Source organism: Malaclemys terrapin, chromosome 7 (genome assembly GCF_027887155.1).
Source record: "Malaclemys terrapin pileata isolate rMalTer1 chromosome 7, rMalTer1.hap1, whole genome shotgun sequence".
NCBI classification, from domain to species: Eukaryota; Metazoa; Chordata; order Testudines; family Emydidae; genus Malaclemys; species Malaclemys terrapin.
The window spans coordinates 33,016,587-33,039,634 of record NC_071511.1 but is presented as its reverse complement, the minus strand read 5'-3'; the positions used below and the strand labels follow the sequence as shown (position 1 = coordinate 33,039,634).

General features: G+C 59.0%; 1 protein-coding gene across 1 annotated transcript; it reads left to right on the top strand.

Annotated features, from left to right (window-relative positions):
- The first annotated feature begins 3,015 nt into the window (after positions 1–3,015).
- Positions 3,016–20,173, top strand: PYGM (glycogen phosphorylase, muscle associated). Its single transcript, XM_054035397.1, has 20 exons — positions 3,016–3,421; positions 5,964–6,065; positions 6,234–6,312; positions 9,334–9,437; positions 9,820–9,951; positions 10,584–10,695; positions 11,064–11,146; positions 11,874–12,017; positions 12,248–12,340; positions 12,500–12,646; positions 13,075–13,238; positions 13,968–14,082; positions 14,716–14,817; positions 15,067–15,214; positions 15,683–15,741; positions 15,845–15,986; positions 16,623–16,830; positions 17,340–17,474; positions 17,949–18,015; positions 18,711–20,173. Exons 1-20 carry the CDS (start codon positions 3,179–3,181, stop codon positions 18,861–18,863), a joined length of 2,532 nt encoding a protein of 843 aa, XP_053891372.1. The 5' UTR covers positions 3,016–3,178; the 3' UTR covers positions 18,864–20,173.
- The last annotated feature ends 2,875 nt before the right edge of the window (positions 20,174–23,048 follow it).

The following is a 23,048-nucleotide window of genomic DNA, read 5'->3' as shown; positions in this document are numbered from 1 at the left end:
TAACCTTGGAAAAGGGGAATATCAAAAGGGGGACCAGTAGTAAAGAAAGACCTTGATCTCCCATCTTCCCCTTCTCAATGCAGGGGGGACAGGATTGCAGTCCCATCTGTTCAAAGAAAACCCAACTCCCCAGTAATATGGTGTGGAAAGCTCACCCACACTCCTTACGAATGTGTGCGCACACACTGACACACACAGCCTCACACTCATGGATGCACAAACACACAGTACTCACATTTGCGCACAGCTTTGTGTGCACACAGAATAAGGCTTTGAGAGTTGAGGCCCCTGAACTGCATGCCAGAAATAGAAATGAATATGACAGGGCAATCTTCCCTTGCCTGATCCCTTCTTAGGGGTGAGGGGAAAAAATAGCACAAGGTTAGCACACCGCTCTTTTCATAACTCAGCTCTTCAGGGGAGGGGTTTTGCTCAATTGCTTATTCATGAGGGGGAGGGGTGCACAGAGAAGGGGATCTGGGCCATTTCAATTCTTGGGCAATGGTTCTAATCCAGGCCCTGGGCTGGAGGACTGGCTGGCTTGGAGCAAGGGGAGGGGGGAAATGGAATATGGGGCCTTTCCCCACTAGGAGATGCTGATTCCCATACTGCCCCAAGGTAGATATTGATTGGCTCAGTGGGGGGCAGGGAATGGGATATGGGGTATTTCCCTTCTATGGGTCACTGGCTCTATTGCATGTCCAAGGCAGGGCCCTGGCTGGATCGGGAATGGGAGTACAGGTGGACTCTTGAGTTTGCAGTCATTTAAGTGTGCAATCGTGTGTGTCAAGTGCACGCTGGGCTGCCAGTGTCGTGTTGTAATCCCGACAGTGGGATACTGTCCTGTCTAAGGGCCTCGGTCCCCTGCAGCAGGAACCAAGCAGCCCAGCCAGCCAGACTCGCAATAGTGGAGGTCAAACTCACACACTAAAAATAGCAGGGTGGCCATTGCAGCTGCAACGGAGAGTTGCGCTAGCCACCTGAGCTCTGATCCAGTGGGGCCCAGCAGCCTGATCTGCTGCCCAAGCTGCAATGTCCACATGGCTATTTTCTGTGCACTAGCACAAGCTTGTTGGTCCAGGCTGGGCTGGTTGCTGCCTGCAGCAGTGTAGACATTCCCTAAGTGACCAGGCAGGCACCCACCCTGTAATCTCCTCCTGCCCCCAGTGTCAGGAGTTTGTGTGCATGGTGCTGTGAAATGGAGACAATATGTACTCGGCACACGGAGTGTGGGGGCCCTTTCCTGGGGTTTGAACACTTTGTCAATAGGAAAACTAGGGCATAGAGAAGGGAAGTGCAGGGTCATGCAGGGTGTACTTGGTAGGCCAGGGAGAGAACCCAGGCATCCTGCTTCCCAGCATTCTCTGCTCTAACCCACTAGACCCCACTCCCCTTCCAGAGCTGGGAATAGAACCCAGGAGTCCTGGCTCTTAGTCCCCTCCTTCTGTAATCATTAGAACAAAGTCCCCTCAGTCAAGCCATTTATAAAATAAATCTAGAGCCAACAACAAATAGATTAATAATACAGTTATACATTGAGAAAAACATTGTCAGCCCCTATTGTCTGAGTGTCTAGGACACAAAATGTTTTGAGATTGCCAGTGCTTTGACTACGTGGAATTCTTCCTCTATCATTTCTTTGACTCCATCCTTAATCTAATTGCATCCTAGTCTAATTACATCTTATTGCTTTATGATTCTTTCCATTCATTCCCTTCTATTATTATTCTAATTTCTCCATAACAGTCTCAGCCTGCCTTCTAGCTGTTCCATTGCCTTCTGCTAACTGAATTACGCTGTCGTTCTTACCCACTAATTTTCATTGTCTTGGCTGCTAATTAATTTGAAAATCATTACACAACAGTAAAAATTAATATGCCAGCCACCAAGAGCAAAGTGACTCTGAGAGTATGTATGTTGCCACTGCACACTAAGCCAGAGCGTGGGCTGAGGTTTGAACCGAAGGCCCCCTTCTGTCTATGCATAAATCAGTCAGATTTTGGTCACCAACCAATCAGAACCTGGGTTATGGGCCTGCTTGGAGGTGGGTCAGAAAACAAATTCTGTTGTGACTCCGGTCTAAGCCCTGTAATTTTGCAGTATGGCTGCTCATGTGCAGGGTTGGAAACAGCGGCTCCACAAAGCCAGGTTTACAATGCAGCGTAGCATATGCTCAGATGCTAACGGGGTGAGGGACAGAGAGATGTAAGGGGATAGATTGAGGTTGTGAATGGCGATGAATACATAGAGGGTTATATATGTAGCTAGCAAGTCCTGTTCTGGGAGGGAAGGTTAGATGGCTAGAGGGTGAGTATGGGGATGGATATACAGAGTGAGGGTTTCACAGATAGACAGTGAGTCTGGGGCTGGAGAGATTAGTTAAAGCACTGCTTAATATTTTATTAGTCCATGTAACAACAATAGCAGGAGCCCTTTACCAGCACTTCCCATGTTGTGATTAACCCCTTCTTGCATCTGAAGAAGTGAGGTTCTTACCCACGAAAGCTTATGCTCCCAGTACTTCTGTTAGTCTCAAAGGTGCCACAGGACCCTCTGTTGCTTTTGACAGATTCAGACTAACACGGCTACCCCTCTGGTACTTAACCCCTTCTGTCAGTGCCAGTGCTAGCCCAATCGGGGGCCAAAGGAAGGAACATTTATCTTCTCTCCTCCCTCCTCCCCCACATACTAATAATTAATAGGGGTCCCTCAAGCTGCTCAGGACCCTAAGCCATTGCTTAGTCTGTTTATGCCTAGCACGGGCTCTGCCCTCTGTTGTTTTCACCTCTACAACTGTTCAGCCAAGAGGGCCCCCAGCGAAGGGGGATTCCCAGAGAGGTGTGGGCGGGATCAGAGGAATAATTGATAAGCCAAGGGGAGGAGCCTAATGAGCCAGGAGGCGGGGCGAGGGCCTCCCCCGCTCCCTCCCGACCTGGAGGAGGGGCTCATGAATAATGCACCAATCTGGTTAGGTTAATAATACATGAGGGGAGGAGCTTAGGACGCATTGCTGCAGCGAGCGGGCTGGGCAGAGCAGAGATCCAGGCTCCTTGGTGTCCCTCCTGGCAGCTCCTGCTCGCCTGGCTCCCTGGTGCCGCAGTGCCAGGGCCTGTGTCTCCCCGCGTGAAAGCCCCCGCTGTGCGCACAGACTAGCCAGGGCCCTGCCGGTGGCTGCAGGATGTCTCTGCCGCTGTCGGATTATGAGAAAAGGAAGCAGATTAGCGTGCGGGGCCTCGCCGGGGTGGAGAATGTCTCCGACCTCAAGAAGAACTTCAACCGGCATCTGCACTTCACGCTGGTGAAGGATCGGAACGTGGCCACCCCCCGCGACTACTACTTCGCCCTGGCGCACACGGTGCGCGACCACCTGGTGGGCAGGTGGATCCGCACCCAGCAGTACTACTACGAGAAGGACCCCAAGGTGAGCGCACGGGGGTGCGTTGGAGAGGGGCACGGCGGAATGGAGGGATGCCCATGGGCGCAGTGGAGAGCGGGCGCCGGGGGTGTGTGTGCAGGGCTAGGGGAGAGTGCACTGGGGTACTCTGGAGAGGGGGTACCGGCTGGCTGTGTGTTGGGAAGGTGGGAGTGCTCAGGGGCACCCAGGGGCAGGCAGGGATAACACCCAACAGCTGAGCCAGGGGAAGGGCACTGGGGAGGGAACCCTAACCGGGAGAAGGATCTGGGCACAGCAGCAGTGCTATGTGAGAGATTCCAAGGGGCAGTGAATGCGAGGGGCGAAGGATTAGGTGGGAGAAGTGCCAGAAGGGTCAGAAGCAGGGGGGCACCCGAGCAGGGTCTGCAGCCAGTGGGACCACCATGAAAAGGGCAGAGAGGCAGGGGAGGGGACAAAGTTGAAGGATGTTGGGGCAGGGCATGTCTGGGGCAGGGGGAGCACACAGCGGAGGGGCTACCAGGGCAGGTCAGAGCTGCTGCTGGGAATAGCGGGGCCAGGGGTGTCTGGCTGTTGGACAGGCCCCTTGTTCTAGGGCAATGGGGATGTGGGCAGTGGATGGCTCACAAACCAAAACCCCCCTCCCATATGTGAGCCAAGCTCTAGCCTTCTGCTGACACCTGGGAGCCAGACTCCAGTGCCAGGCCAGCTTGGCGTGTGCTCCACAGAGGGTATAAATACCAGCTGGACTGTTGCCACCAGCTGCCCCAGACCCTTCAGCTCAGGGAGTAAAGGCCTGGGCTATTGGCGCTGAAGGGCTTCGGATCAGACCCACAGGCCCATCCAGACCAGTACTCTCCTTTCCTGGCTCCCCTCAGGCCCATGCGGCCCAATGCCTGGTGGTTCACAGGACAGCATCCCTGACTAGTTGTGAGGGTCAGTGGGAACTGAGCAGAGCCAGTAGGCTTCCTTCCTTGGGGCAGGGATGGGTCCCCATCTGAGCCTGGTTCCCCCCAGAAGTTGGCAGAGGGAGGGCGTAACTCATGGGGCGGTTCCTCCAGAGACCCAGGTGGGACCCCAGACCCACTTGCCCTCCCCCAGCCACCTCTGCTCCTGCCCTTCCCCCACTCCCTCTGCTGCTCCTGCCCTTCCCCTCTTCCCCCACATCATCCTTAAGCCCTTTGCTCGTTGCTCCCCCCTAGGTTTTCTGTCCCCCATTTATCTCGGACGCTCTTCCACAGTGTCCTCCTGTCCCATCGTCCCTCGTTCTTTCCCTCCCCAGGCCCCCACGCCTCTCTGAGAGCACCTTGGCCGTGATTCACCCCTCCCAGCCGCCTTCCCCCAATCCCTGGCTAGCCCCCAAGTCCTGGGTGTGTGTGAGTCAAGGAGTCAGCACAAACTGCCTCTCAGAGACCCGCACTGGGGGCTGAGCACCTGGTCTGGAGAATCACAGTGGGGGATGGGGCAGTATGAGGGGATTGCAGGTCATTAATCCCCTTCCTGTTCCGGGGGGGGGGGGGGGGCGGGACGGGACGGACACAAAGGTAGCAGTGGCTGGAGATTTGAGCCAGTATGGCAGATATGAAGAGTTAGTGGTGCCGCCCGGCATGCTGGGAGATAGGGGGACCTGCAAGGGGGGAGCTAGGATTGGGGGAGAGGTTTAGGATTAGAGGGCAGTAGGTTTCGGGGGAACATGTTTGAAGGATGAAGGAAGCAGGCGATTGGAAATAGGGTCTTTCCCCTCTAGGGGGCGCTAGCTGTGATCCAGCACCAGGGCAAGGGGACTGGCTGGCTCAGGTGGCAGGAATGGGACACTGGACCTTTCCCCTCTAGGGGGCGCTAGCTGTGATCCAGCACTAGGGCAGGGGGACTGGCTGGCTCAGGTGGCAGGAATGGGACACTGGACCTTTCCCCTCTAGGGCGCGCTGGCTGTGATCCAGCACTAGGGCAGGGGGACTGGCTGGCTTGGGGAGCAGGCAGTGGTACACTGGGCCTCTCACCAGAAGTGACAGGTAGTGGGGGGTAGGGGAGGAATCCCAGCTCTCAAGACCCCTGGTTCTGATCCTATCTCGGCGTCCTGGGATGGGGCACAGTCTGGTTAAATTTAGCCCAGCCTGACATTTGCTGTTGACTTTTGCCATTTAATCTGGGAAAGAGCCTGTGTCAGCCCGTGGGGTGGGGGACTGGTGCAGGGGGGGCTGGGACACTGGATAGGGGCAGCGGCTGCATACCCAAGTTGGGTGCCCGCCCTCCCTCCCCCAATGAGTGCCTTTGAATGGCCTGTTGTATTCAGCAGCAGGGGCTTGATCTATGGGCCCCAGCAGCCAGTCACATACACACACACCCCACCTGCCCCCCTCTGCCCCCCATAGAGTGTCCTGCCCAAGTAGGGTGGTAAATGGGATATGGAGTGTTTCTCCTCTAGGGGACGCTGACTCCAGTCCAGCCCCAAGGTGGGGCAACTAGTGTACTAAGTGGGCCAGGGAACAGGGCATGGGGCCTGTTTCCTGGGGGTGGGGCTGACGGGCTCCCCAACCCTTCCCTACCCCGTCTCTGCCTCCTCTCTCTGCAGCGCATCTATTACCTGTCGCTGGAGTTCTACATGGGCCGCACCCTGCAGAACACCATGGTGAACCTGGGGCTGCAGAATGCCTGCGACGAGGCCATCTACCAGGTACCCCAGCGCCGGCTGACGGGGGGCAGGTGGGGGAGGTAGGGGGATCAGGGAGGAGAGGGGGTGGAGCAGGGAGAAGCAGTGATGGGGGGGCGGGGGGAGCGGATGGCGTGGACTAGAGGGGACCGGCTACTCTTCCCTAATGCCCCCTTTTTCCTCCCCCCACAGCTGGGCCTGGACATGGAGGAGCTGCAGGAGATCGAGGAGGACGCTGGGCTGGGGAATGGGGGCTTGGGGCGCCTGGCAGGTGAGGGGATCCAGTTTGGCACCCATGGAGCCCGACTACCCTGTGTGCCCAGGGCCAGGAGAGCTCCCCCAACACACACCTGGCCCCCCAAAACTCCCCCCAGACACACATCCGCCCCCTGACACTCCCAGCCCCTCGACACTGCCTCCCGACACCCGGCCCCCAGCACTCCCCCCCCCCCCCCCAGACACACACCCGGCCCCCTGACACTCCCAGCCCCTCGACACTGCCTCCCGACACCCGGCCCCCAGCACTCCCCCCCCCCCCCCCCAGACACACAGCCGGCCCCCTGACACTCCCAGCCCCTCGACACTGCCTCCCGACACCCGGCCCCCAGCACTCCCCCCCCCCCCCCCCGACACACACCCGGCCCCCTGACACTCCCAGCCCCTCGACACTGCCTCCCGACACCCGGCCCCCAGCACTCCCCCCCCCCCCCCCCCCCCAGACACACACCCGGCCCCCTGACACTCCCAGCCCCTCGACACTGCCTCCCGACACCCGGCCCCCAGCACTCCCCCCCAGACACACGCCCGGCCCCCTGATACACCCAGCCGCTCGAAACTCCCTCCCTCCCAACACACACCCAGCCCCCAGACACTCCCTTCTGACACTCCCTCCTCACACACACACCCAGCCCCCCAAAACTCCCCCCCCAGACACACACCCGGCCCCCCGACACTCCCTCTTGACACACACCTGGCCCCCTGACACACCCAGCCCCTCGACACTCCCTCCCTCCCTCCCAACACACACCCGCCCCTCCGACACTCCCTCCCGACACACACCCAGCACCCTGAAACTCCCCCACAGACACGCACCTGGCCCCCTGACACTTCCTCCCAACGCACACCCAGCCCTCCAAAACTCCCCCCCCGAGACACACACACACACAGCCCCTCAACACTCCCTCCCTTCCAACACACACCCGCCCCTCCGACACTCCCTCCCGACACACACCCAGCCCCCTGAAACTCCCCCACAGACACGCACCTGGCCCCCTGACACTTCCTCCCGACACACACCCAGCCCTCCAAAACTCCCCCCCCGAGACACACACACACAGCCCCTCAACACTCCCTCCCTCCCAACACACACCCGCCCCTCCGACACTCCCTCCCGACACACACCCAGCCCCCTGAAACTCCCCCACAGACACGCACCTGGCCCCCTGACACTTCCTCCCGACACACACCCAGCCCCCTGAAACTCCCCCACAGACACGCACCTGGCCCCCTGACACTTCCTCCCGACACACACCCAGCCCCCCAAAACTCCCCCCCAGACACACACACAGCCCCTCAACACTCCCTCCCTTCTGACACACACTCGCCCCTCCGACATTCCCTCCTGACACACACCCAGCCCCCTGACACTCCCAGCCCCTCGACACTGCCTCCCGACACCCGGCCCCCAGCACTCCCCCCCCCCCCCCCAGACACACAGCCGGCCCCCTGACACTCCCAGACCCTCGACACTGCCTCCCAACACCCGGCCCCCAGCACTCCCCCCCCAGACACACAGCCAGCCCCCCCCGACACTCCCTCCTGACACTCGGCCCCCTGACACTCCCCCCCCAGACACACACTCGGCCCCCTGACACTCCCCCCCCAGACACACACTCGGCCCCCCGACACTCCCCCTCCCCCCCAGACACATAGTCAGCCCCCTGACACACCCAGTCCCACGACACTCCCCCCCCAGACACACACCCAGTCCCACGACACGCCCTCCCAACACACACCCAGCCCCCTGACCCTTCCTCCCGACACACACCCAGCCCCCCAAAACTCCCCCCAGACACACACCTGGCCCCCTGACACTCCCAGCCCCTCGACACTGCCTCCCGACACCTGGTCCCCATCTCTCCCCGTCCCAGACACACACCCGGCCCCCCGACACTCTCTCCCGACACATATCCCCGCCTCCTGACACTTCCCCTCTTGACACACACCTGGTCCCCTGACACTCCCCCACAGACAAAACAACCTCCCACATTGCCCCCACAGACACACACCCGGCCCCCCAATGCTCCCCCCAGACAAAACTTCCGACACACAGTTCCCCGACCCTCCCGCACAGACACACACCCAGCCCCCAACACTCCTCCCCAGACACACACATGGTCCCCGACACTGCCCCCCCAGACATAACCACCCCTAACACTGACCCCTCACAGACATACACCCAACCCTCTGTCCCCCCAAGACATAACCGCCAACACTGCCCACACCCAGCCCCCCGACACTGCCCACCCAGATAGACACATGGACCCCCAACACTCCTACAGAAACACACCCAGCCCCCTGACACTGCCTCCCCAGACATAACAACACCCAACACTGCCCCCTCACAGACACACACACACCCAGCCCCCAAACACAGTGCCCCCAGACACACACATCCCGACCCCCAAGACATGACATAACACCTGACACTGTCCTCACCCAGACACACGCCCAGCCCCCCAACACTGTCCCCTCACAGACACACACATGAACCCCCAACACTGCCTCCAGACACACACCTGGACCCCCAATACTGCCCCCCCCCGACACACACCCCAGCCCCCCGGCTCCCCAAGACAACACTCGGCACTGCCTACCCAGACACACACCCAGCCTCCCAGACACTGTCCCCTGACACTGCCCCCCCCAGACCCATGGCTCTGCCCAGCAGTCGAGGAAGAAAGGAATCCAAGGGCCCCATTCAGCATCTGCACCCACGTGAGCACCTGCCCCAGGCACCGTGCAAGGCAACCCACCCCCATCACTGTAACCCCACTGCCTGACCCCTCCCCCCACCCGCATCACAGTCATTCCACGCCTGCCCCCTCCTCCATTTCCCACCCCATCACTGTGACCCCACTGCCTGTCCCCCTTCCCTCTTCCACATCTCCTCTACCTGCCCCCCATCCCTATCCATTTTCCTGCCCCCTTGGCCTGTCTGTTACTGAGGTACCCCCCCTTTCCCCTTGATCTGGCTGTAATGCCCAACCCCTGCCCCCCTTTTCCCCCTCAGCCTGTTTCCTGGACTCCATGGCCACCCTAGGACTGGCCGCCTACGGCTACGGCATCCGCTATGAGTTTGGCATCTTCAACCAGAAGATCTCTGGGGGCTGGCAGGTGGGTCGCACCCCCCACGGTGCAGGGGGGCTAGGACGGGGGCTCCTTTCCCCCAGGGGAGCAGGCAGGGCACTGGGGGGATGGGATGTGTGTTGGGGGGCTGGATGTGTGTCTGAGGGGGACAGTGTCGGGTAGAAGAGGCCCACGATTTGCCACCAGTTTGGGGCAGGAGAGGCCTGGCAAAGAGGTTGCCCAGGGGCCAGTGTGGGGTGTCCTGGGTGGGGAGGCAGCAGGGGTTGTGGGGCACAGGTGATCGCAGCAGGAGATGGGGTGTTGGGTAGATGGGACGCCCTGGGTGTGTATGTGAAGGGATCCCAGTGGGTGGGGGGGAGCAGGGAACAGGATGGCACTAACCCCTCCTCCTCCTGCCCTCCCTCGGCAGGTGGAGGAGGCTGATGATTGGCTGCGCTATGGCAACCCCTGGGAGAAGGCCCGGCCCGAGTACATGATCCCAGTGCACTTCTATGGGCGTGTGGACCACGGGCCCGACGGCACCAAATGGGTCGACACGCAGGTGAGTCTGGGAGGCCTGAGTGAGTTGTGAGTGTGCATTTGCACAAGCGAGGCTGTGAGTGTATCTGTATGTGAGGGCCTGGCAGCCATGCATGTACCCCTGCATAAGTGAGTGGTGATTGTGTGGGAGTGTACATTCACATGCAGGGCCGTTGGTGCACAAGCCATATTAATGGGGGAGAGGTGCATTCAAAGGCCTTTGCACATAGTAGTGCAAGTGTGTAGGTATGCCTGAGTGTGTGCATTTGCAAGCACACAAGTGGGCATTTCCTTGCAAGTGTGAGATCCCTGTGCACCAGTGGCCTGTGCGTGCTCACATGTACCTTTGCACAGTGCCTCCATGCATGTGCGATTCCCCAGAAGCACAGGTCCATTGCACGAGTGTGTCAGCACACTCAGCAGCCTGGGAGTATGTGCGCAGGGAGCCAGGACGCCTGGGTCCTCTCCCTGATTTGCTGGGAGATTCAGTTCCCCTGTTTGTCCTTTAGTCCCCCCACCTGTAAAAAGGGGGAGGGGAGGGTATTATCGGATGTGAGGTCGAATGGCCTTCTGGGAAAGGCTGGGGTTGGGCGCTCTGCTCTTCATGCTCACTGGGGTGCCGTGGCTGGCACTGACCCTGCTGTCCTTTGGCAGGTGATCCTGGCTCTTCCCTACGATACACCCGTACCTGGTTACCGCAACAACACTGTCAACACCATGCGCCTCTGGTCCGCCCGGGCCCCCAATGAGTTCAACCTCAAGGACTGTGAGTGAAGGGGGGCCCCTCAGGCTGGGCGAGGGTCTGTGTCTCTGCTGGATTCATCACAGCAGCCAAGGGCCAGGCATCAGACCCCCTCTGCTGAGCAGGGCTGGGAGACAGCTACTGATAACCGGGGATGGGGGCTCAGTAGGAGGCAACCTCCCCTCCCCTGCTGACCCCAATGCCCCACCATGAAGGATCCCTGTATAAACAGCCCCTCCCAGGCCCCACCCTGGAGCTGGCTCCAGAGCTGCTGGGTAAAGGATCCCTGTACAAAAAGCCCCTGTGCGCCCCACCCCAGAAGTGGCTGCATTTCAGCACTGGGCAAGGGATCCCTGTGTGAACTAAGGCCCCATTCTCTTTTTCCCCCTCAGTTAACGTTGGTGGTTACATCCAAGCCGTGCTGGACAGGAACTTGGCCGAGAACATTTCTCGGGTGCTGTACCCCAATGATAACGTGAGTAGCCCCCTGCCCACTCCAGTGCTCCCTGCATCCACTGCAGGGTTTCTTGAGGGGAGCTGGTCCTTTAAGGAACCTGTTAGACCTGGGGTGTGGATTATACATTGTATGTATGGGGGTGTTCTGGTTCCACACCCAGCCCCCAATTCCGGCAGCAGTGATAGGGCCCAGGGGGTCAGGTTGGTCTAAATCTCACTAGCCAGGAGGGTTCACCTTTGGGATATCCCTCTGCCCCCAGATCCCTGCCCCCATGATGTGTCCCAAATAGGGTGACCAGATGTCCCGATTTTATAGGGACAGTCCCAATTTTGGGGTCTTTTTCTTGTATAGGCTTCTATTACCCCCCCCCACCCCCTGTCCCGATTTTTCACACTTGCTGTCTGGTCACCCTAGTCCCAATTGTTACCCCCTTCAAGGTCTCTGCAGCCATGTGGGAGCGTGAGACACCTGTCTACTGCTTGGGGAGGCTGGGAATCAGGACTCCTGGGTTTCATCCCCTGCTCTGGGAGGGGAGGGGGGATGTAGTGGTTAGAGCAGGGAGCCAGGGAGCCAGGACTCCTGGGTTACATTCCCAGGTCTGCCACTACTTTCCCTATGCTGTGAGCAGGGGCTAGAGAGAGCCCATACCGCATCTGAAGCCACTGGTCCATTCTGCAGTTGGGATTGTACAGGCCTGGAGTGGGTTGGTGAATGCCCCATCCTCACCTGTCCCTCCTCCCTGCAGTTCTTCGAGGGCAAGGAGCTGCGTCTGAAGCAGGAGTACTTCACTGTGGCGGCCACCCTGCAGGACATCATCCGCCGCTTCAAATCCTCCAAGTTTGGCAGCCGGGACCCCGTCCGCACCTCCTTTGATGCCTTCCCTGACAAGGTACCGACCTCTCCCAGCAGGGGGCACTGTAGGGAGCAAGGCAGGAGTGCTGGCTGTGCAGGGCGCTCCAAACTACTCCAGCCCTGGCCTCCCCCAGCAGGGGGCACTGTGGGGAGGGGGGCAGGAGCTAGCTGTGGCAGGAGCTCCCGGCTACTCCAGCCCTGGCCTCTCACGGATAAGCTCCTGCATCCTCTGTCATTGGTGGTCTGAATTCTGCCCCTCTCCTGTAGGTCGCTATCCAGCTGAATGACACTCACCCCTCCCTGGCCATCCCTGAGCTCATGAGGGTGCTGGTTGATATCGAGAAACTGGACTGGGACAAGGTAAGGGGGGTGTGTGTACGTGTGATGTCGGGGGCCCTGTGCTGTAGGGAGAGGGGGTGTCGGTCGTCATTCTTCTGTTGAACAGTCCCCATGTCCCACCCAGAGGTTGCTGCATCTCAGTGCTGTGCTGGGGATCCTCACGTGCTGTCTCTCTCCCAGGCCTGGGACATCACGGTGCGGACTTGCGCCTACACCAACCACACGGTGCTGCCTGAGGCCCTGGAGCGCTGGCCCGTCAATCTCTTGGAAACCCTCCTGCCCCGGCACCTGGAGATCATCTATGAAATTAACCAGAGATTCCTTGATGTAAGCTCCACCCCCAGGATGGGATGGGGTTAATCCAGTGGAGAAGTCTCTTTCCCTCCATACGTGGCAGGAACTAGGGCTCCTGGGTTCTGTCCCCAGCTCTGGGAGGGTAGTGGGGTCTAGTGGTTTAGAGCTGCGTGGTGCTGTCAGGACTCCGGGGTCTTTTCCCTGGCTCTGCAGCCGATTCACATGTGTTCTTGCTGGGGTGAGGTTAGGGAGGGGGTGGGGAACCAAATTTGGCTTGGGAGGGAACCACGGGCATTTGGGATTGGCTCCCACTGTGGGGCAGGGTGGGTGTTGAGGGGATGAGTGTCCTAGGACTAGGACAGTGGGGACCCCCCATTTTCCTCCTAGGAGGGCTCAGTTGCGGAGCTTCTCTCTGGGGGTGCCTGCTCCATCCGGATTCTGCCATTCCCTTCCCCCCCCAGAAAGTCAATGCCATGTTCCCCGGGGACTTTGACCGGCTGCGGCGCATGTCCTTGGTGGAGGAGGGCGGCATCAAGAGGATCAATATGGCGCACCTATGCATCGTGGGCTCCCATGCCATCAACGGGGTCGCCCGCATCCACTCTGACATAATCAAGAAGTCTGTGTATGTGCCCTGCCCCTTGCCATGCTCTGCCCCCTTACTGTCCTTACACTCTCCTGCACCTCACTGTCCGTCACTCCCCCGCTGCTCCCATTCCTTCTCTTCCTGTTCATTCCTTTCCTCTTTCATCGGCTCGGTTCTCTTTTCCATGCTGCATTTTTTCCCATTTCATTCTTCCCTCTCCCCCCCCCCTTCTCTCGTTCCTTTAATTTTCCCCCTTTCCCTTTTTCATTCATTCTCTTCATTCTTTTATCTTTCTCTTCTCTTGTTCCTTCCTATTTCATTGTATCTTACCCTCTTTTTCATTTTCATTCATTCGCTTCTTTCTGTTCTGTTCCTGTTTTTCTATATATTTCATTCTTTTTGTCCTTATTTTTTCTCCACTTTTGCCCCTCTGTATTTTTCCTGTTTCATTCATTCTTTTCCCTCTTTTTCTCTTTGTTTCTTAGACCTTCATTTTTTCCTAATTCATTTCTTTGTTCTTTTATCTCTTCTTTCCTCTTTTGTTCTCTTCCCTTCATTTCCCCTGATTCATTTACTCTTCTCTTCATCCTTTCTTTCCCTTCTCATCGATTCTTGTGTTTGTTCACTCACACATTCTTCCTTTCTCTTCTCTCTCCTTTGCCCTTTTGCCCTCTAGTTTGTTTTTAGTCCTTCTTTGATTCTTTCTCTCCTTGGTCGTCTCATTCATTTATTTCCTGTTTCGTTCCCCTTCTCTCTCCCACCCTCCAGCTTCAAGGATTTCTATGAGCTTGAGCCGCACAAATTCCAGAACAAAACCAATGGGATCACACCTCGGCGCTGGCTGGTTCTGTGCAACCCAGGGCTGGCTGAGGTCATTGCCGAGGTGAGTGCAGCGAGTGGGGAGCCTGCAGGGTCCCTGGGGGGAAGGATCCTAGGTGGTGATATGCAGGGATGGGGATGCGGTGGGAGGGGGGTTGGAGGATGCACAAGGCAGACAGATAAGTGCAGGATCTTTGGGGGGCACCATTAAGTGATGGTGGGGTTGACAGGGAGGGGAGAGTTGGGGGGCAGGCTGCCATGTGAAGATAGGGGGCTCTGTGGGGTGAGGGGATGCTATACACAGTCACGGGGGGTGACCATTCTGAGACGGGGGGGGCTCTATGGGGTGTGGGATGCTAGATACAGACAGGCATTGGGGGGCAGGTTGCCATGCAGGGATGGGGGGCTCTATGGGGTGTGGGATGCTAGACACAGATAGGCATTGGGGGGCAGTCTGCCATGCAGGGATGGGGGCTCTATGGGGTGTGGGATTCTAAATACTGACAAAAAGAACAGGAGTACTTGTGGCACCTTAGAGGCTACAGACAGGCATTGAGGGGCAGGCTGCCATGCAGGGATGTGGAGGCATTCATAGGTTGGACCCCTCTCCTCTGCCTTGCCCCTGGAAGGGCAGAGTGAGGGGGTGCCTGCCTACTCTCCTGTGCCAGGCCTGGCTCTGACCCTCCTCTTTCCCCAGCGTATCGGGGATGAATACATCTCTGACCTCGACCATCTGAAAAAGCTTCTGGCCTACGTGGATGATGAGGGATTTATCCGGGACGTTGCCAAAATTAAACAGGTACCGGGGTGGGGAAATGGGACATGGGGCCTCTCCCCTCTAGGGGGCACCGGCTGTGATCTGGCCCTAGGGCGGGGAAATGGAACCCAGGACCTCTCCCCTCTAGGGGGCACTGGCTGTGATCTGGCCCTAGGGCGGGGAAATGGAACCCAGGACCTCTCCCCTCTAGGGGGCGCTGGCTGAGATCTGGCCCCAGGGTGGGGGATGGGATGCAAGGCCTAGGTTCCCATCTCTGCTCTCCCACGCCAGGAGAACAAGTTGAAGTTTGCTGCCTATCTGGAGAAGGAGTATAAGGTGAAAATCAACCCGAACTCCCTCTTCGACGTGCAGGTGAAAAGGATCCATGAGTACAAGAGGCAGCTGCTCAACTGCCTCCACGTCATCACCCTTTACAACCGTGAGTGCTGACCCCCAGCCACATGCCACAGTGAGAGGGAGAACCCAGGTGTCCTGACTGCCAGCCCCCCTGCTCTAACCACTAGTATCCACTCACCTCTTCGGTGGCGCTGTCAGTGACCGGGACATGGGCAGCCATACCTAGATTTGGAACAGGAGTCAGGCCCAGGGGCTGCAGCAGGAGTCGGCAGCCTGGAATCGGAGTTGAGGTCAGGACTGGGTCATCTGGAATGGGGCAAGGCGGGGGCAGGGCCTGGGCAAGGCAGGGGTTATCACTGCCAGTGGCAAAGGCTTTGAGCAGCTGCTGCACTGCTGCTGGCCTTCAGAGCCGGTCTGCTGACTCTTCCCAGCTACGAGGCCAACCTCCAGGCCAGCTGTGCTCACTGGGGTGGCCAGGGACTGGCCAGCTGCCGGCCCTGCTACCTGGCACACTGGCCCTGACCCTGCATCTCTCCCCGTCCCCCTGCAGGGATCAAGAAGGAGCCCAACCAGCATTTTGTGCCACGCACTGTCATGATCGGCGGCAAGGTGAGACCTGGGGGCCAAGGCCCACCCCTCTCGGTGCTGCTGTCCCTTAGTGGGAGGTGAGGGTAGGGATTAAGCAGCAATCTCACCCTCCGTCCCCCCGCAGGCCGCCCCTGGCTACCACATAGCCAAGATGATCATTAAGTTGGTCACGGCAATCGGGGACGTCATCAACAACGACCCCATCATCGGCGACCGCCTCAAGATGATCTTCTTAGAGAACTACCGCGTCTCCCTGGCTGAGAAGGGTAGGGAGGCCGTGACCTCTGACCCTGCTATCCTCCCCCCAAACCTGCCACCACTGCCCTAGATTAGGTTAAGGGCCATCTACCCCACACAGCAACTTCTGCCACCCCTGGTGGGAGAATAGTGGGGTCTGAAGGTCCCTAAAAGTTGGGGGAAGGCCATTGGCACCCAAACGGTGGCTCTGCCCCCCATGCCACCTCTTCTCCTTAAGGCCCCTCCCCATACCACCGCTTCCTCCGAGACCCTGCCCCTGCACTGCCTCTTCCCCCCCCCCCCCCCAAGACCATACCCCCATCTCACTCGTCTCTGCCCCTCACCCCCCATTGCTCGCCCTTATGGCTGATAAAAAGTGGGGGGGCCTGGCTCTCCAGGCTCTTCCCCCCCCCCCCCCGTTCTGGCACTCCCATTTCCCACCCCAAATCAGGCCAATGGGGCTGTCTGCTCCTTGCAGCCTCCTCTGACCTCCATCCCTTCCATTCCGGTTCAGGGCTGGGTCTAGCCCACATGGCAGCTTCTGACCCACCTTACTTACCCCCCCGCCCCCCGCAATTGCCCCGGATCAGGCAAATGGGTCCTTTCACCCCACATGGCGACCTCAGACCTCCCACCCCAAACCGCTGATCCCGTCTCTCCCGCAGTGATCCCAGCGGCCGACCTGTCCGAGCAGATCTCCACGGCCGGCACAGAGGCCTCGGGCACCGGCAACATGAAGTTCATGCTGAATGGGGCGCTGACCATTGGCACCATGGACGGCGCCAACGTGGAGATGGCAGAGGAGGCGGGCGAGGAGAATTTATTCATCTTCGGCATGCGGGTGGAAGACGTGGAAGAGATGGACAGGAAAGGGTGGGGGCCAGACTCCTGCCCCTTCCTTGTGCAGGGAACCCCTCTGCCAGGCCTCCCTCCCATGCCCCCTTCCCTGCCTCTGGATTCCTGCTCCACCTTCTCTACACCCGCCCCACCTAGCTGCCAGAATCTTCTCCTCCGCTGCCTGGATCTCCTACCCATGGTGCCCCCTAACCCAGTGCCAGATTCGCACCCATCTTCCGCTGCCAGGACCCTCCCGACGCTGCCTGCCTCCCCTCCTGCTAGGATCCCTTCCCAATTTCCCCCCCCGACCTGGGCTCCTCACACTGTTTGCCTGCCCTCCTGTTGGGATCCTGCCCCCATTCCCTCAGCATGCCTTCCCCATGCTGCTGGGGTCCCTCTTGGGGGCTGGAGGGGGAGCCAGGTTGGGCAGGGGGCTTGGGGAGTCCTCTGGGGGCTTCTGGTTTGGGGGGAGCCCCTGAGGCCACACTGGGCTGGGGTGGAGCCATGATGCTGAGGTAACCTGCCCCCCTTCACCTCCCCTCCAGCTACTGTGCCAAGGACTATTACGACCGCATCCCGGAGCTCAGACAGGTGATCGACCAGCTGAGCAGTGGCTTCTTCTCCCCCAAACAGCCCCAGCTCTTCAAGGACATTGTCAACATGCTGATGAACAATGACAGGTGGGAGGAGGCACTGGGGGGAGGGAATAAGGGATAGAGGCAACCAGGCCTGGTGTGGGGTGGAGGAAGGGGGCTCTATCCAGTGCTTAATTTGTAAGGAAAGAGGTGCTGGGGCTCAAGCAATTTTTTCACTTTCATAACTGACCTGCCCTGCCCAGCCCAGAGGTGCTGGGGCTCAGCCCTGGCACAAATGAAGCACTGGCTCTGTTCCCAACTCTGGGAGGGGAGGGGCGTCTAGTGGATTATGGGAAGGGGAGCTGGGAGCCAGGACTCCTGGGTTCTGTTTCCACGAGTGCACCCATAGTGAGGGGCAGCTGAGGCATTGGGGGAAGGGTTTCCCCAGAACTTTGGGTGTCTGCTGTTGGCTATGTTCTTGGGAGAGGCTCCAGGTGTCGATCCTGTCTGTGGGCAGCAGGTGGCAGCATGCACAAGGGCCCCCAGCCTGATACCCTCCTGCTTCCCCTCCGTCTTCAGGTTCAAAGTGTTTGCGGATTACGAAGCCTACATCAAATGCCAGGAGAATGTCAGCGCCCTCTACAAGGTGAGTGTGCACCCTAGTGGCCTCCCTGGGGTACTGCACCCAACACTGGGAGGGGAGTGGGGTCTAGTGGCCGGGACAGGCTGGCAGGCAGGACTCCTAAATTCTATTCCTGGGCATCCTGGCTCAGTTCCAGGCCCCTCAATCCCCAAGAAACACTGACAAGCTCAGGTGAGAACCACAGCCCTGCAGGGGGCTGGAAAGGGGGCAGGATGGAACTTCATAGGGAGAAATGGAAAGATCAAAACCCATCAAGCTCAGCCCTGCGGCATCCTGATGGCCAGGGGATGAGAACCAGGCACAGTGCTAGAGGTATGTAAAGGGGAGCTCAGGGGGGCTGCGATGTGTGTGTCGGTCGGTCTGTCTGTCTGTCCATCCTTCTACTCACCTTTATTTCAAGGTGTTTAAATGTTATGAAAGTCAGTGGTAGTTACTTGGATTCACCCATCCATCCCTGCGCTCAGCCCTCTTCAATCCATCCATCCCCACGCTCATCCCTCATCTGCAGACACTCATCTATCCATACCCACTCCTCTATCTAGCCATCCGTTCCCCATCCTACACGCTGTCCCTCTATCCATCCCACGCATGGCCGGCCCGCCCCATTAACACTCATCCAGCCATCCCATCTGGCCTCCCCGGCCCCATCCCCCAGCAGTCCATGTGTGATTGCCACTGACCTGCGTCTCTCTCCCCAGAACACCAAGGAATGGACCAAGAAGGTCATTAAAAACATCGCCACCTCGGGCAAGTTCTCCAGCGACCGCACCATCGCGCAGTACGCCCGTGAGATCTGGGGTGTCGAGCCCACCCACCACAAAATCCCTGCGCCTGATGATCCCCGTGAATAGTCCCCCTGAGGCCTGCCTGACCCTGCCCCCTGTCACCAACCAAGCGCCACCGGGTGCCAGCAAACAGACACTGCGCTGGCTTCCCCCAGATGCTCAGCATGTTCCCCATTATGTGTGGGGATCTTCCCCCCCCCCCTCTGTGTGGGGGATCTCCCCTGCACCCCGCCCAGGGAGAACTGGCCACTACTTCCTGCCTCTGCCTAGCTGAGGATAAGCAGAGGGACATTTGGATTCCTGTCCCTTCCTTCTTCTCCACCCCCAATTCCATAGGGTTGGGGGATGAAGAAACCCAGAGAAAAGGGATGCGGGGGGTTAACTTCCCTCTCCCTCCCCCCCATAACATGCTATTTATTTAAGGGTGAGAAATTCCCCTCCCCCATTATAACCCCCCACCCAACCCACTTAGGGGGTGAAAACCCAGCTATGTTTTGGGGCACACCCGTTCTGTAGGTTTAAAATCCCATGGTCCCCCATCTACTAACGAGGCAGAAGGTGTGTCAGTTCCTTAGGGGGAGGGAGGGGAGGCGTGGGAGTTGTCCTTCACAGGCCCCCAGCACTGTGACCCTCTTTCTAGTGCACCATTTTTGCACCCCACTCCACCCCCCCTTTGCGTGTGATTATCTGGGGTGGGGTGCCCTGCCTCTGCTACCCTGATGTGGTTTTAAATTTGGGGGGATCAGTCCCCATCCAGTGGTGACTTTTAAAATAAACAGAGTCACTCCACCCACCCCCACCAGCCTACATCTCTGTTCATACATCCGTCCTCCCGCCCCGCATTTCCCCCTTAGGCAGTCTCAGTGCCTGGTGCTAATCCCCACCTAGCCCATTGCTACAACTTGGAGCGTTGTGTATTGTTTTTTTCCTTCCTGGTTTGTGGGAAGCCGCTGGGTATGGGTGCCAGGACTCCTGGGTTCCATCCCTATTGCTGTATCTCAGTGACTACTGTTTTTCCTGGGCCATGAGACTCCTATCCTACAGCCAATAGAACCCAGAATACGTCCTGCCACGTACTTGTGAATGTTTAGGGGGCATTTATGTTTATTATTTTTAGGGGTCCTTTATAACTTATGGCGGGGAATCTGTGCAAATACCCTGTGACTTTCAACTCTTAATGTGGAACAGGGGGAATGGAACAGGCTGGGGATTTGTTGGTAATTTTAATTATAGCCCCATATGTGTGTGTCTCAGCCACAGCCCGCACTGGGCTGGGAGTCCTAGGAGCTGTGGGGTATGCTGCTCTACCCCCCACTTTCCCCAGCTGTGGAGGGTCTGGGGCTGTGAGCCAGCAATAAAGATGATACTCAACACTCTCTGGCTGTTTTGCTTTTTTCCCTCCTCATGGTCCACCCCACCCCGCCCTCACCCAGAAACTGGGGTCTTGCCCCCAACCCTGCACCTGTCCACACCTGGTGCCTCCTGAGTTCTATCCAGCTCTGGGAGGGCAGTGAGGGCTAGGGGGCTAGAGCAGGGGGGCTGGCAGCCAGGAGTCCTGGGTTCTATCCAGCTCTGGGAGGGCATTGGGGGGTAGAGCCGGGGGGTGGGTGGGTTGTATCTCTTGACCTTGGGCCAGTGCCTGCCCCACCTGCCAGAGCTGCTAGTCACAAGAGTGAGTGAGGGGGGCCTAGAGAGGAGATGGGAGAGTGGGTGAACCCCCACCAGGCCACAGCAGCTGCTCATTACCACCCAGGGAGGGGGAATTGGTGCTAAAAATAGCTCCCCCAACACAAACACCCAAGCAGGGGGGGAGGAGATTCCTAATGACAGGAGGGAGTGGAGTCCTAATGGGTTAGAGTAGGGGTCTGGGTGCTAGGACTCCTGGGTTTTATCCCCAGTTCTCAGGGGGGCTTGGGGCCAGGACTCCTGGGTTCCTTGGTTTATGGTATTTTTGTAAATCATGAATGTAAAGGATTGTTCTTTTTTTATCACAGCTCCAGTAGCATCCCCCAGCACTACCCCCTCCCCCCCAGGGGTGAGCAAGCTGGCAGGCACTGACACCCCCCCACCTCCCCCTTCAGGCAGCAGGCGCTGCACTTACCATAATTGGTTTCAAGGCTGCTGGGAGCCGCAGTGATTAATTGGCATCTCAGCAGGGCAGTGAGCCCACAGAGAAAAACACAACCAGCCAGCGGCCCTCCCACCCACCCAGCAAGTGTGTGTGTGTGCGCGCACACACATATGTACAGAGCCAGCGTGTGCACACGCACACCCACCCAGCCAACATGTGCACACGTGCACACACCGAGGCAGCAGGTGCACACACTCAGAACTCCTGAACACTCTTGTACTCATGCTCTGCCAGCTCTCATACTCAGCTGGCTCTTGTGCATGTGCACACTCATACCCGCTGAGCCGGCGCACACAGAAAAACACACACTTGTACACATGCTCTGCTAGCTCTGCCGGGTTAAGCAGCAATTCCTGATGTGCACATAAGAGGGTGCCAGAGAGCAAGGGAATAACTGTAGCAGTGACCCCACATGCCCTCTTGCTGCAAGGCTGGGACCCAAAGGGGCTTGGCCCCATTTACAAAGGGGAAACTCAGCCATCGGCTTGCCCAAGATCTCACAGACGTCTGAAAATAGAACCCAGGAGTCCTGGCTCCCAGCCCCTGCCCTGCTCTAACCACTAGACCCCACTCTCTTGCCAGAGCTGGGGATAGAACTCATTGTACGTAATCCATCCATCCCCCGAAATCTGAACCAGTCAATGGTGCCCCCCAGTCCCCTCTTCTGTACCGGAAAAAAGCCTGGGGCCTGACAAATGCCTCCACTGCACAGATGGGGCTGCAACCCCTTAGCAAGCATGGTGGCGCTGCCCCCCTTCCCCCATTCCATGAGCCAGGGGGTGGGGCTCAGGATTTTAGGACAGCCCCGCACACCCACTAATGCACTAAGGTTGCGCCTGCTCTTCTAGGTTAGTGAGTAAGCAAGTTTTGACTCTTGGGGAGACATGCACCCAATCCAGAGGGGTGATGGGAAAGGGGTTGGGGTAAGGTGGTGGGGCAGGGTGGGAGGGAGGAGAGGGAGTTCCTCACCCTGCCCTAGAGTTTAGGACTGTTTGCCAAGCACAGAAACGCGCATGGCATTTCTGTTAACCGCAGACCACTTCCCCCCCACCCAGCCTGCTCCACCCTGTCCGGCATGGTGCCCCAGCAAAGGGGTGGAGACTGTTCTCCATGATCACTGCTGGGCCACTGGGTGCTAAAATGGGGTTCAGAGGCTGACAATCTGGGCCTGAAGGGGGGAGGGGTGGATGATGCTGCAGGTGGCTGGGCCTGAGGGGGAGAGAGTGACACTGAGACTCCTTGGGCTGGGGGTGGGGTGGGAGGCTGAGACCAGCTCTCCCCATCCCCCACCTGCTTAGCCCAGCACCCACATCCACTGCCTGGGTCCCCATTCCCCCCTCCTGTGGGGCTGGTTGCCATGACAATTGTTGGAGCTGGTTGCAGCCTCGGGCTCCTCCCCCCCTGCCCCATGAATGGGACTGGGACTGGGACTGGGACTGCCCTGTCCATGGCTGAGCAACATAGGGCCCAGCAACACCCGCCCCCCGGCTGTGTGTGCACCTCAGTTTGGGGGGAGGGAAGAGTTCGTCACCCCACCTCCTTTGCTCTATTACCCCCCAATCGCCCCGCACATTAGCTCATGCACATGAGACTAGGGGGAGAAGCTGGGGGTCCCCAGAGCTGCCCCCTCCCAGAGTAACTGGTGCATATGGAATTGGCGGGGGCTGCTCCCCGCTTCGCTTTGAGCCCCCCCTCCCCAGTGGCGCTGGGTGAGGGCAGCGCACCCGGCACAGGAGGGGTTAAGAATTCTGCAGTGGCACCTGCGGTCTCTGGCTCTCCTGGGGGGCGAGCAACCATCGGCGTGAACGAAGGGTGTGTGCGCCCCTGCCCAGCCCCCTTCCCCCCCGCCGCCTGCTGAGACCCTCGGCCGGCTGCACCCCCCTCCCCGCCTGCTGAGACCCCTCGGCCCGCTGCGCCCCCGCCCCTCCCGGTGAGACCCCCTCCCGGCCCGCTGCGCCCCCCCCCCGCCTGGTGAGACCCCCTCCCAGCCCCCTGGCCCGGGGCGCCCCCCAGCTGCGGGGCAGGCGGCCCGGCCGGGGCGCTCCGCGCGGCGGGCGGAGCAGGCGGCGTTTGGACCCGCACGACCCTCCCCGTGCCGGCAGCAGGAGGAAGTCGGGGCG